The following is a 14,692-nucleotide window of genomic DNA, read 5'->3' on the forward strand; positions in this document are numbered from 1 at the left end:
TCTAAACATTTTGAATATGTTTAAAAATTATGCTTTCATAATATATCTTGGAAAGAATTTTTTTGTACTTATAGTGTGGCATTGGATCTGTTATTTTTCACATTTAAAAAAGGCAATGTTTTTTCAGCATATGGAAGAGAGGGTGTGAAGATGAACTTCATAGATAGGATCTTTGTTGGTGAATTGACTAGCACTGTCATGTGTGAGGAATGTGAAAATGTAGGTATTCTGGAATTTGGTTTGATGTGGAATAGATCACATACTGGTTTGATTATGTTGTCTTGAAAGTATAAAATTGTGTTGCCAATTTTATACTTGTTTGTTTGTTTGTAAAAACAAGACTTTATTGAAAGTTTTTCATTTGAAATGATTTATTCCTTCTTAAAAGCATTATCCTCCCAAACCTAAGAAGAGGGGTCCTTTGAATTGAAAAATGATTCAAGTACTGGGCTTGATTTTACATTTGACTCAAGGCTGGAGGTTCCAAATTTCATAATCATAAGTGCTATACCCCAATGCTACTTGATATTTTTAAAACACCTACCTGTCTTAACACATAAATCCTCCTGCCTGCTCTTCTGGGATATACCTGAAAATTGGGAATTACTTAATTTGAATTAGTATGAGCGGGGAAATGCTAAAATTATTTCTTTTTCCTTGAAGTATGTTTTATAATTAACATAATAACCCCAATGAATAGCAGATTCCTTTCATAATTAATATTACTGACATTTCATCATAAATGCTTTCCATGATCATTATAATTTACTTTAAGTTTGAAAGAGAAAAACCTTATTTGCATGACTTTTCTAATTGAATGTTATATTTGTGTTTGGTTTTAAACGTTCTATTTCATATTATAGAGATTAAGTAAATTAATCAATCTGAAAAATTAAGCACAGTCCTGCAGTGCCAGGTAAACTTACCTGTGTGTGATGTGCAGATTACACTTCAATGTGCTACTAGTGTCAGTGAAGAACTTTGACTATATAAAAAATACAGGTTGTATGTATTTTGCATGTCTCATTTATTTTTTGCTGGATTCTTATATTCTGCCTGCACAGGACTTGGGAATTTGCTAGCTGTAGCTCTTTGAGGAAGAGTTTAGCATTCGTTTTTCTTTGCCTGCACTGGCAAGATATTTTTGATTCATGTTCGTTCATGCAAACTGACACTTTAGAGGAACCCCTGTTTGAACATCGCCCCTCAGGCAGTCAGTCACCGTAGTTGCAATGCTTTTTATCTCATTTATTGCTTTACTGGAACCTAAACCATCCTGATTCCCTCCCACAACAGGTAAAAATAAGCCCGCAGTCCATATCAAACGTCCCAGGTGGAAGACAGGGTCACAAATACAAGACAAGGGACACAGTGACAATAATTGAGGGCATGACTGTGTTCAGTGACTTAAATGTTCAACATGATTTTTACTTTTGTTTTTTTTTAAGGTTTTGTTTTTCACAGTCTTTCCAGAGGTAAGATAAGTCAGTTTTGGGAGGATTGAGGACAGCAAGGGAGAGAGAGCTTAAGGAAGTTAGTGATAAAGGCAGATGGGAAGTGCTGGAAGAGATTGTCTTTAGGTATGCTTTGAAAGATATTTCCAGCTTATAGATGGCAAAATAAAGCTGCAGTACAAAAAAGAAGGCCAGGGGTTTTTTTTAATTCCCTATTCCCCAGTAACTAGATCTATTTTAACAATAATACTAGAGTATATTACAGTGTGAAAAAAATCTAACAAAGCTTTTAGCTGTAACCAGTAATACTGACTTAATCTTATCTGAGGCATGAGGTCAGAACCTGGCACTTAACTGTCATTAACCAGTCCCTGCTGTGTAACAGTGTACGAGGTCAAATGCCTGTGCAGGAGAGTCCAGAACCAGGAAACTCTAACAGATAGCTTTCTGCAAAATTATACCACAAAGGCCTACATGATTTGAAAATCTGTCTGAAGCTCAGAGAAACTGAGCACCAAACTACTTCTATGTCCAGTTCATGCCTAAGTGAATGGCCTTGCCCCTTCTGTCTGTATGCTGAAATTTTGTGCAGTGTTAGAAAGAAAATTAAAGCTAACATAAAATATTTTTTAAAAAGTAAGTGGGAAGTTCTTCATTGTAGTTTGATACATCTCGTAACTAATTAACTTCTTGTATAGTTTCTGATAATAAATTGATTAAATAAAGGGAGCTATGTGCTAAACCTGCACAATGTTCTTTGTGTTTAAATACATTTTCTCTTTTTCTTCAAGATTTCAACAGTAAAAGAACCTTTCATTGATCTTTCACTTCCTATAATAGAGGAGAGGGTAAGACACAGAATATGTAATAAGTAACTATTGCTTCTAGTGGATTGTTTCTACATACCTTTATGAAGATATTTATGTATTTACACAGAGTTTTGATTTCAAGCCTAAAAATGTAACCTTGTCCATAAATACGTGTATTGTCACACATCTGTTCATTATAGGATTTTCTTTGTATGGATAGACATACTGTATCTTAAGTACATATATTTTTAAATTAGTCCAAACTTGGACCAAATGACCATAGTAATTTACAGAATACATAGGTCAGAGATTAGCTTAATATAGTAGACTATACTTATATGAATAGAATGATTATAAAAGGTTTTTTTGGAGGTTCAGCAAGTTAGATTCTCATCTCTTGGTTTGCATGTAGAGAACTGGAGTCTCTTGGGCTGGAGTTTAACCTACAGGATGAGACACTGTAAAAATGGATATTGGAATATATTTATTCTGGTATTTTCAGCATTTCACAGAATGCCTTCATTAGCTGTGGAGGAACTGCATTCCTTTGAAGGCATGTACTCTGGTTTTGCAGGACTTGGGGTTTTCATTTGACAAAGTGGGGGTGGTTTGGGAGGGTTTCTTCCCCCATCCTGCATATATTCATATATATTTAAGGGAGAATATTTAATGTAGTATTTATTCCTGTATAAAATGGATTCTTCTCCAAACACCAGTTTTGCTCATAACAAATTTTTCACCTTTGTTGGTGCATTGAGTGCAGGTGCCGGCGGGAGTTAAAGCTTTAAGAGCGTTTTGTGTATCTGGGCTCTTGTGCTTCCTGGCTCCCATGTGTAACACGGGAACTCTGTGGGTTCTCTTTGGGAGCCATTTCTGTGGGTGCTTGGCAGTTGCTGCACTTACTTACTTGAGGATGGGCATCACTGTATGGTTGTTGCTTTCCTCAACAGTTCAGACACACTGCTGCCAAGTAATGTGATGGAGGGGGTGTGTCAGCTCCTTCACCGTGGCATAAGGTGGTTGGCTACACCAGAGACTGACTTACAGGAGCTGTGTCCCCTTCGGTTAAGTCATATCTCATACAGCTACGCATGTCCTTAGAAAAATCATCGATTATTTTGTATTGTATTATGTACAGGAATTTTGTGTCATTCCTATTCCTTCTGCCTTTCAGTTGATCCTTCAAAGACTTTGACAGTGAGTTTATGATAAAAAAGTTCAAAGGCTAGTTAATTGGTTTTATGTAGGTCACTGTTTTCTAAAGTAAAGGAAAAAAAAACTCCACCTACATTCATCTTTTCTGTAGGTTGCAAAGGAATACAAAATTGACATAATGCCTCTCCTAATTTCCTGTTTAATTTCTTAGGTTGCAAAACCTGTGCCTTTGGGAAGAACAGGTAAAGGTAAAAGTGTACATGAGGCAGATCTTGGTCAGTATAACTGTTCTTCTATCAGTACACTGAATAATCAACCCAAAATTGTCAAGAAACACACTTTAACAAAAGATAAGGTAAGAACTTAAACACATTAACCAGTCATCTTAAGTTTATTCTGAAGTTTCTAGGGCAACTGGGAATTTCTAGGGCGTTTTGATACCTATGAATGGGGGGTTTTTTGTATATGTGTTGCTGACATAAACTTGTTTTAAAATATTTAGGTCATTATTAGAAGCGTGAGAAATGACAAATCATTGGTAACCATTTAGTTTTCAGTTACAGGGTTTCCTTTGTAAGGAAAAAAAAAAAATCTGCAAACTAGTTTCAATTCATGTTGATTTTGGGACTATTGCAAGGGTCTGTGCCCAGTTGGGAACCATGAAAAATCTTCTTAATCAGGTCCTAACACATTAAATACATGTGAAGAAAAAATACAACAGAATGACTATTTAAAAGCATTCTAAGAGAAGAGAATGAGACAGAAGTAGAAAAAGGACATGTGATATAAACAAAGGAAAGGATGGAAAGAAGTAGTACAGAAACTGATTGTTGTAGGAGAAAAGGTCTACAGTTCAAACTACTGAGGTGAATGGAAGGATTCCCACTAGCACCACTGGAATTTTCATCCAATTGAAATAAAGGAAAAAACAAAGGGGAAGGAAAGTTGCTAATTTATGTTGGAAAGTAGCCAAACAAAACAAGGAGAGAAAAGAATCATGAACACTTTTTATCTAAAGGAGTAGTTTTCTGTGGCAGCAACCTTTTTTTCTTCTTGCAATCTTGATTAAAAAAAAAAAACCAACAACTTCAGGCAATATACAAACATCCTACAAGGGATGCTTTAGTTAATTCTACGACAATGCCTACAAGGTGAGTTGAATTTTCTTCTGGAGCCTCTCATTGACTAAGGCCTCTGATGGGAGGAATAGCTTAAAGTTGGGAACCTTTTTTAAATCAGATTAAGTGAATAACACTTCAGGCGTGCCATCCACAGCTGTCACAAAGTGAGAGTTATTAGTTGTGGGAAGTATTGATCTCACAGTAAGTATAATACTCTTAGCTGAGTGGGATGTAGGTTTCTAATCCTAAATCAGTTTAAAAAGATCTTAGGGAAATCGACTAGCTTAAACATGTGAGAGATGGAACATATAAACCAATATAAACCCCCAATAATTTGCTTTGAATTTGTCATGTTTCAAAAGATATGATAGATTACAAATCTATTTTCTGAATGGATTAACTTTATTACTGAAATAATAGTGCCATAATTTACAGAACCAATTGAACCATGAGAGACGGCTTGCCAGAAAAGCTTCCTCGAAGGAAGAAGAAAGAAGTCCTGTTATCATGCAGGAAAAAACCAAAAAGATTGAGCTGGAAGGTAGCTCTGGTGTCCTGTACTCCAAAGACACAACTGCTGACTCGGCTGTCAATGGCAGTCAGACGGAGGGCAGTGAGAAGGAAGCCAGCCGCTCTGAAAGCAGCTTTGATGCTGACAGTGAAGCCTCAGAAAGCGAAAGTGCTTCTAAGCAGACAACTTTGAGCCCATCCAGCCACACGTCTGGTTTGCATGTCAGCCACGTAAATGTTAAAATGCCACACAACATGCCAAGTGACAGTAATGAAGAGGTGATTTCCAGTGCCATATCCAAACTTGGCTTCTGCGATCCAATAAATGAAGATAAAAAATCGAGCCGTGGAGATCCAGCATTAGGTTTATCAAATAACTCCATGTTCTCAGTAGACAAATCTTCACTATCCCAAACCCCTCAAAATGCTTTCCAGACGCTTTCCCAGAGCTACATAACTAGCTCAAAGGAATGTTCTGTTCAGTCCTGCCTTTACCAGTTCACCTCTGTAGAGCTCTTAATGGGGAACAACAAACTTTTATGTGAGAGCTGCACAGAAAGGAAACAGAAGTATCAGAAGAAAACCAACTCCACAGGTAAAGTGCTTGTATCCCTCTGGACAATTTCCAGCATTTCCTCCCAAAACCTGTGCACGGGCTGCTGTGCCATTGCTCCGGCACAGGCCTCCCCACATTGTGGCTAAATAGAAAATGTCTCCCCAAGCAGCACTTGCTTGTAACAACTCAAAACTTCATCAGGCAATGGCAACAAAACTGAATTTTGTATTAGAACATAATCATAGATGCAGCGTAAAATTTATTTTGCATCTTTATTCTATCCAAGATTAGGAATTTAAAGATGACCATAAACCGAAAATGTGCATTGCCTTATACTAATCTTTGCCGCTGTTTCTGTTCCTTGCAATCCTTGAAGCTCTGAAATAAGTGCTGTAATATTCAGCCCCAGTAGCTCATATACTCAGGGAAGTAATGGTATTAAGTGTGGAAAAGGGGCAAAAAAAGACACTTGTAATGAAGAGGAGGGGAAAAAAACTTCAAAGATTTGCACAAATGGAGATGAGAGACAGGTACCTTCTTGTGAAGACAATGTTTTCCTTGACGTTTGTATAGCCCAAGCAGACCATTAGAGTTCACTGAGTAAGAAAAACAATGTAATGAAAAACAAACCTTTTCAAAAGACTGGAGGATCATTTTTTTTAATGTATAAACATTCAGAAGGATAAAAAATTAAGCTCTTGTGATTATTTGTAAATAAAATATATGTCTTCTAGTAACAAAAATTTGCCCATTTGCTCTGCAGTTGTAGATATCTGTAGAGATACAAGTTAAGCATCAGTAAAATCAGAAAAATTAATCTAAACAGTATTTTATAATCATTATAATGATTGGACTGCAAGTGCTATATAAATAGTACTTTAGTTCCATGGGCACCATGAAATACGGAAAAGGAACATCAATTTACAATTAATTATCATTTATTTTTTCCTTCTAAAACAAAAGATGTAAGAATTTGCTTTTACATGAAATGCTCCATTTTACCTCAAATGAAATATTTTCCTTTGAACATGTATAGAACTAGTAAATTAATTAATCTTTTCAGCAAAAATAAATGGTGATAGCATGTGCCCTTTTACTGAGTAGCTAACCCCTGAGCTACTTTTGGTAAAAGCCCTGTGTTCAGTGTCTTCTGCATCACAGGGGGACTGGAGTCCACAGATCCCAATCCTGTGTGCTTAAGCTAAAGAGACCCATGCCTTCCGGTTTTTGTCCAGGGATCATCCGTTTTCAGGTTTTAACAGAAAAGTTGGTTGCTGTAGTAACAGGCAATGTAGGTATCTCCGTGTGCAAGCTGACCTAGGCTTCCAACTTTTGATCTGATTTGCACAAGCCTGGCTAAAATAATCCTCAGATTTGGCAGATTATGGTTATTAATAACTGGAAAAATGAGAAAATGTTTCTGTTACTCTAAAAAATTTCCCTTGTATTTTGTGGAACAAGTACAAAATCATCACTACCTAGATCTATTCTGTCAGATGTTTAAAAATACTTTTAAAATCCCATGTGACTGCCTTCACTTTACAAATTGTTTTGATACTCATAAATACAGAAAAGAAAATGGAAGGCGTCTACACAAATGCTCGGAAACAGCTTCTGATTTCTTCAGTTCCTGCTATTCTTATTCTCCACCTGAAAAGATTTCACCAGGTAAGAGGCTAAAACCCTCTTGTACATTCCTCTGCCCCACTGGTAGACAAGCAGTTCTTTAAATGTTGTTTTGCATAGTGATACTGGCTTTTTATAAGGATACCTGACAGAACCTGATAGAAGATGAAACATGCTGGTGTTCTTGTGATTGTTGTAACACCCCCAGGGAAATGTGTCCATCATGTTTATGTGTAGCAGACATGGTATTGAAAACATAACAAAGAATGTTTAAACCAGTTACAGTCTTACTCTTGAATTTGGTTAATTTTATTAGTATAGTGCTACATCTTAGCTTTAAAAAGCTTCCTAGTAAAAATATATATTTTACAGTATTTTTTTCTTTCTTTCCTTTTGAAGGCTGGTTTGAGTCTACGGAAAGTAAATAGGCATGTGGATTTCCCACTGATTTTAGATTTAGCCCGTTTTGTGCTGCATCTTGCAAGGTACCCATTTCAAATCTTTATTTTTATTGTACTTCAGAAGTTGTCTGACCACAAGTAAAACTGGACTGATGATGATGATGATTATGATTCCTTCCTTTTCTAGGGACATTATAGAGTGAATTTTTCACATAGTGTCTTGAGATCAAAATGTAACTATTTGCAATTCCATTCATATCAAGAATATCACAGATGTTAACTAGTATTAGTTAAGCTATGGTGCCCTGATGGTGTTACTGTATCTAACAGCATTAAGGACAAGTATTATTGCAAAATATAACAAAATTCAATGAATAAGATTACTGTGTATTTGTAATAGAGGTATTTCATCACTGGAAATGCTGTGGATGTCTTGTTTTCTTCTTCTGAAGTAATACAGTTGATAGCTAGTTAAAATGCCTGTAAAATTCACTGTGAAATAATTGACCTTTGTTTTCTGTGTTTCTGGGAATGCAGAATGTTACAGATGGTGCAAGAGTGCTCTATAGCCTTTATGGAATAGTGGAGCACAGCGGGTCAATGAGAGGTGGTCACTACGCGGCGTACGTGAAAGTCAGGACATCCTCCAAGAAATTACTAGAGCATATTTCTACCACTAAAAATGTTTTGGGTATGTACAATCATAGCCTTCTTTCTTTCTCTCTGTGAAACCAAAAACAGCCACTGTCCACAAGGATTTATAGCAAATATTTTTTAGCTCGGACTATTCTGTGATGTTTAGAGAAGTCATAGAAACCCATCCCTGAAAGTGTTCAAGGCCAGGCTGGGTGGAGCTCTGAGCAACCTGGTCTAGTGGAAGGTGTCCCTGCCCTTGGCAGGGGTGTTTGAACAAGATGATCTTTAAGGTCCCTTCCAATCCAAACCAACCTATGATTCTATGAATTTTTCTTCTTTTGTTGCACCCAGTACATAACCTACTTCTGCTACTAATTCCACATAGAGCTGAGTGAATAATGGAATTCTGATTCACTTATTAAACAGACAATTTACAGAAAACTCTCCTCTTTTTCCTAACCAAAATAATATACCCAGATGAATAGCTGTGCCTGGTAAAATGTAATTATTTGGCATATTTGGTATTTGAAAATATTGTAGTACAAGAATCAAATCCATGACATTAAATTAAACTTTCCAAATATTTGGGCTTTTTATGTATTTTAGCATTAGAAATTTTTTAATGCTTAAACTGGAATCCTCTGGATTAATGTGAATAGGAAGAAGCTTTTTCATGGAGGATACAAGGTTTAGTGGAGGGTTTCTATTGGTGTTTTGAGAACAGCATACTAGTTCTTATTAATATTTTTTGGATATGCAGAATGAGATAAGATTCCAAGATAGAATCTGTTAGTGAAAGATATGTCGGGGCAAGAATATGTTAAGCTGACCAAGTTAAGTAAATATATTTACTATTTCCCTTCTTGGGGAGGAGTGAGAACCAAGCATTATCCTGTCTATCCTATGTGGTATCACTTTGCATTTGAAGCTCATTTCCCAGAAAGACAACCTTATACATTATTTTTGAAACCAAAGTTTCCTTCAGTCTTATGCTTGTCTTGCAGTGATTATTGGAACAGATTAGATGTTTTTGTGTTCTTAGTTTCACACTGGTCAGCTTTTGAAATAAAATGAATGCTTGGGGGTTAGAAGCTTCTCTTGCTATTTGAAATAATCCAGTGTATGTGTTTGATGACGACTTGAAAGACAAGAAACAACTTCTTTTGCTTCTGCATTTCAGGTTTAAAAGAAGCCATGGGAGCATCAGGAGGACAGTGGGTGTATGTTAGTGATGCCCATGTTCAGATGGTTCCAGAATCAAGAGTACTCAATGCACAAGCATATCTACTTTTTTATGAAAGATTATTACTATAATTCTTAACAATTTAATTTCAAAGATGGTAGTGGCTTTATCTTATTTAAAGCTGCAGTGGTAAGAGTACCTGTAAATATTGTGCCTTTATCTTGTAGAGAATTTATCATCTGTTGGCTCTGAAGTTTAGTCAAGCTATTATAAATATCTGAATGGTTCTCTTAAAGTAAGCACTTTGCCAAACATTTAAAATTCCTGAGTTCATTAAAATACAGTACCATTAGAATGTAAGATTATGTCCTATCCTACTGAGGTCTAGGGAAAGTTTGTTTTTGATTATGAAAAAGCTTTCACCATAGTTCTAGAGAGCTGAGAATAGAAATACTGGTAGCGTTAAGTGCCTGGATTTGCTGGTGTACAGTAACAGTACAAAGTATTTCAACTTTCTGTGATCTAGTTCAGATCCTTCCCATCACTGGGTTGGATGTCAGCTTGTTAAGATTTCTGCAAACAAGAACTTGTCAAATAGTATCTCTTCCATGTTTAGTAATTGGAAGGCAGAGTCCTTCCAGAATGGAGTAACAACAGCTGTCTGGGTAATACTTCAGTGAACTTTCCTGATAAGACCTGGGAATAGATTGGGAAAACATGGTTTCTACAAAGTAACAGTGAATCCTTAGATACCCAGTACCCTTTCAGCTGTCTCCAACTGGCACTGGTATAGCAATGTACTCCTGTTCCAATATAATATGTACTTGGTGTGCATACGTATATTCTCTGAGGTATATACACACACCAAAAACCATCACTATACATTCTCATTCTACCTAGTAGGAAAGTGATTTGCAAATACTTCTGTATTTAGTAATTTTTCAACTTCATAATTATTACAATGTACAGCATATAAGCTTGTATATGTACAGAGTTTAAGCATAACTCGGTAAATTCTGTTACTTTTGGTTCCAAACATGAATTTGTTTATCTGTTCCTGAACACTTTTCTCACAGGAGGAATAAACTATAAATTATTTTTGCACTGTGTGTGTGAGTTGGACAGTAAATTATGACTTTTGCCCTCTGGACTTCCTTTTGTCAGCTGTGGGGGATAGCAGGTGTCCTAGTGGCAATTGGTTTCTGTAGAGTGTTTTACTGCCCTGGTTTGAGTTGCTACTTCTTTTGGTAATTTCTCATTTCCATCCCAGTGAGTAATAAATACATTTTAAGGTAAAGATCTGATGACTACTTTGAAGCTATGTGGTAATTAACTTATTTAATAAGCACTTTCTTGAATACAAATTATTTCTGTAACATTTCCATTCTGTCTGACTTGCTCTTTGGTAGAGACAAAAACTATGCTTATTTCTGCTTACTGTTTTCATTTATGGAAATGTGAGGCTTTTTGTGGGTGGATTCGGGGGGTTTTGTGGGAAAAAAAAAAAAAAAACAAAAAAATCCATGCCATCCCTACTACTATCCTACCATGTGTTGTGATACCTACCTGCCTGACTCTCCTGTTCCCTAGTTCTGTTTCAGAGCTTCATCCCACCAGCATTCACTCTTTTGCATAAGAAAATGGCACAATCTGCCGTAGCTGCATTTGCTCAAACTGCTGAGGTATATTTTACAGTCACAGTACTTGCACATTCCTGTGCAGGCACTAAGGATTGTTAGGCCATACAACTGATTGTCATAACAGAGTGAGCCCCTGGTTGCACAGGATTTTATTTTCCAAAGGAAAACTCCTCTGTTTAGGTCAAAGTTAGGCTATTTTGTCATACATTTGCAAAAACACGACAAGTCCACACAAAAGTAATAAAACTCAGAGAAACCAAGCAGTCAGCTTTAGCCATCTGTATTCCTAACCACATCTTAACCTGCACCTGCACTAAGTAAGAAAGAAAGAAGGAAAAATAATGTTTAGTTTAGAGCTGGTTCAAGTACCTTAATTCTCTTTTAACTCTTTATCTTCCCATACCCTTCATCTACCTATACACACCTTCTTCCTCCTTGTATGTAACTGATCGAAACTCAGAATTTAGCTCTGGGTAACAGTCATAGTAACTAGCAACTAAGTTTCACTTCTGTGACATAATCTTGCTAGGGTAACACAGATGGAGTGTATTTCTTCCACCTTAAAGCAGAAAGACCGACCAGCTAAGGCCTGACATTCCTTGTCTTTCTGACTTGTGTAAAACTACTGAACTACAGTAACTGCACTAATCTCCTACTTTTTAGCCTAGAACTAACTCTCTAGACTGCAAAACTAGGAGAGGAACAGAACAAGGTTCTTAACCTATTAACTTACTTTTAATGCTATTTTTGGGAAATTCTTGGGGTGGTCTTCACTTCTTTTTAACTGCGGTTTACAAACTGGGCCGCTGAAATTTTCCCAAGTGGACATACTGACTAGGATGCCATAAAAGATGTTGGCAGGATTATCTCATTAACAGCCACGGAACGTTTCCTTGTATTAAGATGTTTTATAGAACTTGGAGAGAAAGTGGCATGAAAAAAACCCAGTGCCTTTATCCAAGATAGGCATCACTTGCTCCTGAATGAAGCTTTTTAAATTGAAATGTTAGCAGGAACTCTAGTGAGCTCAGAGTCAGGAACAGGTATGAAAATATTATACATGGAAATAATATCTAAAAATGAGGGCAATAGGTGAAGTTATGCCTTCAAAATGAAAAAAAAAATTACTACTAATGCAAGATGCTATATAAGATTTTAGATGCAAGTCACAGTGTCCTTTAAAACAGGGGTGTGGGGGTGGGTGTGTGTGTGGGGGGGGGGGGGTGTAAAATTTGGCTCCAAAGCACCTGATTGTTACATAAATGTGCATACTGAAGACTTGTCAGGAGCTGCAAGAGAAGCTCATAGCATTCTGGAAAAACAGGGGTGTAAATCCTTTGTGTGCTAGAATTCTAAGGTCTGAGAACTTGCAGTTTCCTGCAACTGCCAGTTGCATGCACGCTATTGAAAAGCTACATGTTTTCAGAATTTAAGTGAAGGGCTTGAAAGTTTAAGCCTACTTAAAATATCTTATGTTACCAACCAAAAATAATTTTAGGCCTGCAGCATCTACTCTTTACAGAGTACTCTTTACTTTTGTAGCCCCCCACCCTGAGAAAGTGCAGTAGCCTGCATCTTCAGGTGGAATAGCTTCGAAATAGCTTTTTCTTTGTACTTCTCACAAGAGCACCGCTGTTTTCTTCATCAGCCTCATCTGTTCTTTATGTTTTCAGGGTCTCCACAAGCCTCTGTGTCAATGTCTTTCCTTTCATTGATCCTCAACCATAATATAGTGGTTCCCAGTCCCATCTTTTGTGTTCTGTGAACTCACAAAGCTCTTACAGGAAGAGCTACTGTAGCTGAAGCCTGGCCTGTCCCTGCCACCACGCTGGCTCTGCCTACAGACTGCAGTACAGGTAATTGAGAAAAGCTGTGACTCCTGAGCAACTCTCTGCTGACCAATCACAAGACAGTGCCTTTAGAACAATGAGAAAGAGTGAAAATTAAGTATTTCCTCAGCAAAGTCTGCTGCACCAACTAAGGAGTTACTACAGATTTTAAGTCTTTCTTCCTCAGAAAGAACTTGGTTATCTTTGGATTTATACATAATTTATGCCAAATGTGGTAAAAAATGTTGGGAATTTTATTATACTAACCCACTTACACCGGTATGTGTACAGACATCATGTTTGCATAAGTCTGTTCTCCTAAGAGAGGGCTACAAATAGTGGTGAAGGAAAAACAAACAAACCCTGAACTTTGCTGCCCAAAATGTACACACTGTAATTGCCTTTGTTTAGGAAATGAAATCCACGCAGTCTGCCAAACCTTCCTCCCCTTCCCCATCTGCACCCTCTGTGTGTATCAGTGAAGTGCTCTTGTTTATGGATTTCAAGTGGTAGCAGGTGAGAGTGGTTTATAAATTCATTAAAAGGCTGAAATGTCTTAACTTCACCATTTGCTTCTCTTTGGACTTCTTTTTTATACCAACACAAACTGAATCATAAAGGGACATGAAATTAATGCATCTACATTCTCAACCCATTATAAAAATCTTATTTTAACATATTGGTAACAAACTAAGGTTTGGAAACGAATAGTTTCTTGAGGAGAAACTCATGTATTAAAATGGGAACAAAGAAAGCATTTGAATACAACTCTTTGTTTGCAAAAATTAGCAAATCAATTTTAATGAAAATAGCACACCTCAGAAAAGAGCTTTACAGCAGCCCTGATTAAACAAAGATTAGATATTCCTCATTTTTCAATGGCTGGACCCTTGTTTGCTGCACCCTGTACATATTTATGCGTTTGTACAAAGATTGACATATCTGTGTGAGAGAAATGCCACCAATTCCCTGTAGAACCATTTCATTCTAATTATTTTAGAATGGATTATTATTTATTCTGCATCTATTCACCATGTCTTAGGCTGTCATTTTGCCAGCTGTTCTACCTGTTTGTACCTTTCCCGTTGGTGTGTAAACAAAGTGCAGAAATTGTGGGAAACTGATTATTCAAAATGATTCATAATCTATTTTTTTGTAAAGGGAGATTATTAAATGTATTTTCAGATGGATGTCTGTTATTGCAAGTCAAAGCACTTCCCTTGTCTAAGTGAATTTTTATGTTACAACATTTGCAATGCATTGCAACTACTTCAAGGCTACTTGATATACATTTCACTTATATAAAGTTATAAATACTTTTGTCTTCATGCATAGCAGTAAAAAACCAAACTTTTTGAATGTCAAGAATGTTTCTTACATCTGTGGCAGTTTCCGGTATTTTTCTAGTGCTGCTTTTAAAAGAAAACAGAAAAGCACTTGTTTTGTGAAGGTTTATGACTTTTTAACAATTCCCTCATTTCTTTGCTAGGTTAGGAGTTTTTTTTTGGTTTTCAGCTGTGTAACCTGGGGATCACTGCAGTGAACTCTGAAATGAAACCACTGTGTCAATGGCTGCCATTCCCTATTTAGCCATTCCACAAAGCTGAGTTCTGGTTCTGCTGTCATTTATACATAGGGATAATCCCTGATAGGTTCATGTGTGCCTGTACTTATACAAAAGACAATCCAATTAATTAAAAAAACCTGTTGCTAAGTCCAACATATTTGTGAGCAATAAATCAAGTATGTTAAAAGTTTCATTTTGTTTTCAT

The 14,692-nt window shown here is 36.6% G+C and overlaps 1 protein-coding gene across 1 annotated transcript in view; it reads left to right on the top strand.

Moving 5' to 3' along the window:
* The window catches only part of USP45 (ubiquitin specific peptidase 45), a 50,757-nt gene extending 40,009 nt beyond the window's left edge, over nucleotides 1-10,748 (top strand). The window contains 10 exon segments of the mRNA XM_050315521.1: nucleotides 128-219; nucleotides 1,449-1,475; nucleotides 2,246-2,302; nucleotides 3,630-3,773; nucleotides 4,975-5,644; nucleotides 7,176-7,273; nucleotides 7,631-7,688; nucleotides 7,691-7,716; nucleotides 8,170-8,323; nucleotides 9,449-10,748. Of these exon segments, the coding sequence (XP_050171478.1) occupies nucleotides 128-219; nucleotides 1,449-1,475; nucleotides 2,246-2,302; nucleotides 3,630-3,773; nucleotides 4,975-5,644; nucleotides 7,176-7,273; nucleotides 7,631-7,688; nucleotides 7,691-7,716; nucleotides 8,170-8,323; nucleotides 9,449-9,582 (1,460 nt within the window). The 3' untranslated portion in view covers nucleotides 9,583-10,748.
* Nucleotides 10,749-14,692: the final 3,944 nt, after the last annotated feature.

Source organism: Myiozetetes cayanensis, unplaced genomic scaffold (genome assembly GCF_022539395.1).
Source record: "Myiozetetes cayanensis isolate MyiCay16 unplaced genomic scaffold, myiCay2020 scf2-11, whole genome shotgun sequence".
NCBI classification, from domain to species: domain Eukaryota; kingdom Metazoa; phylum Chordata; class Aves; order Passeriformes; family Tyrannidae; genus Myiozetetes; species Myiozetetes cayanensis.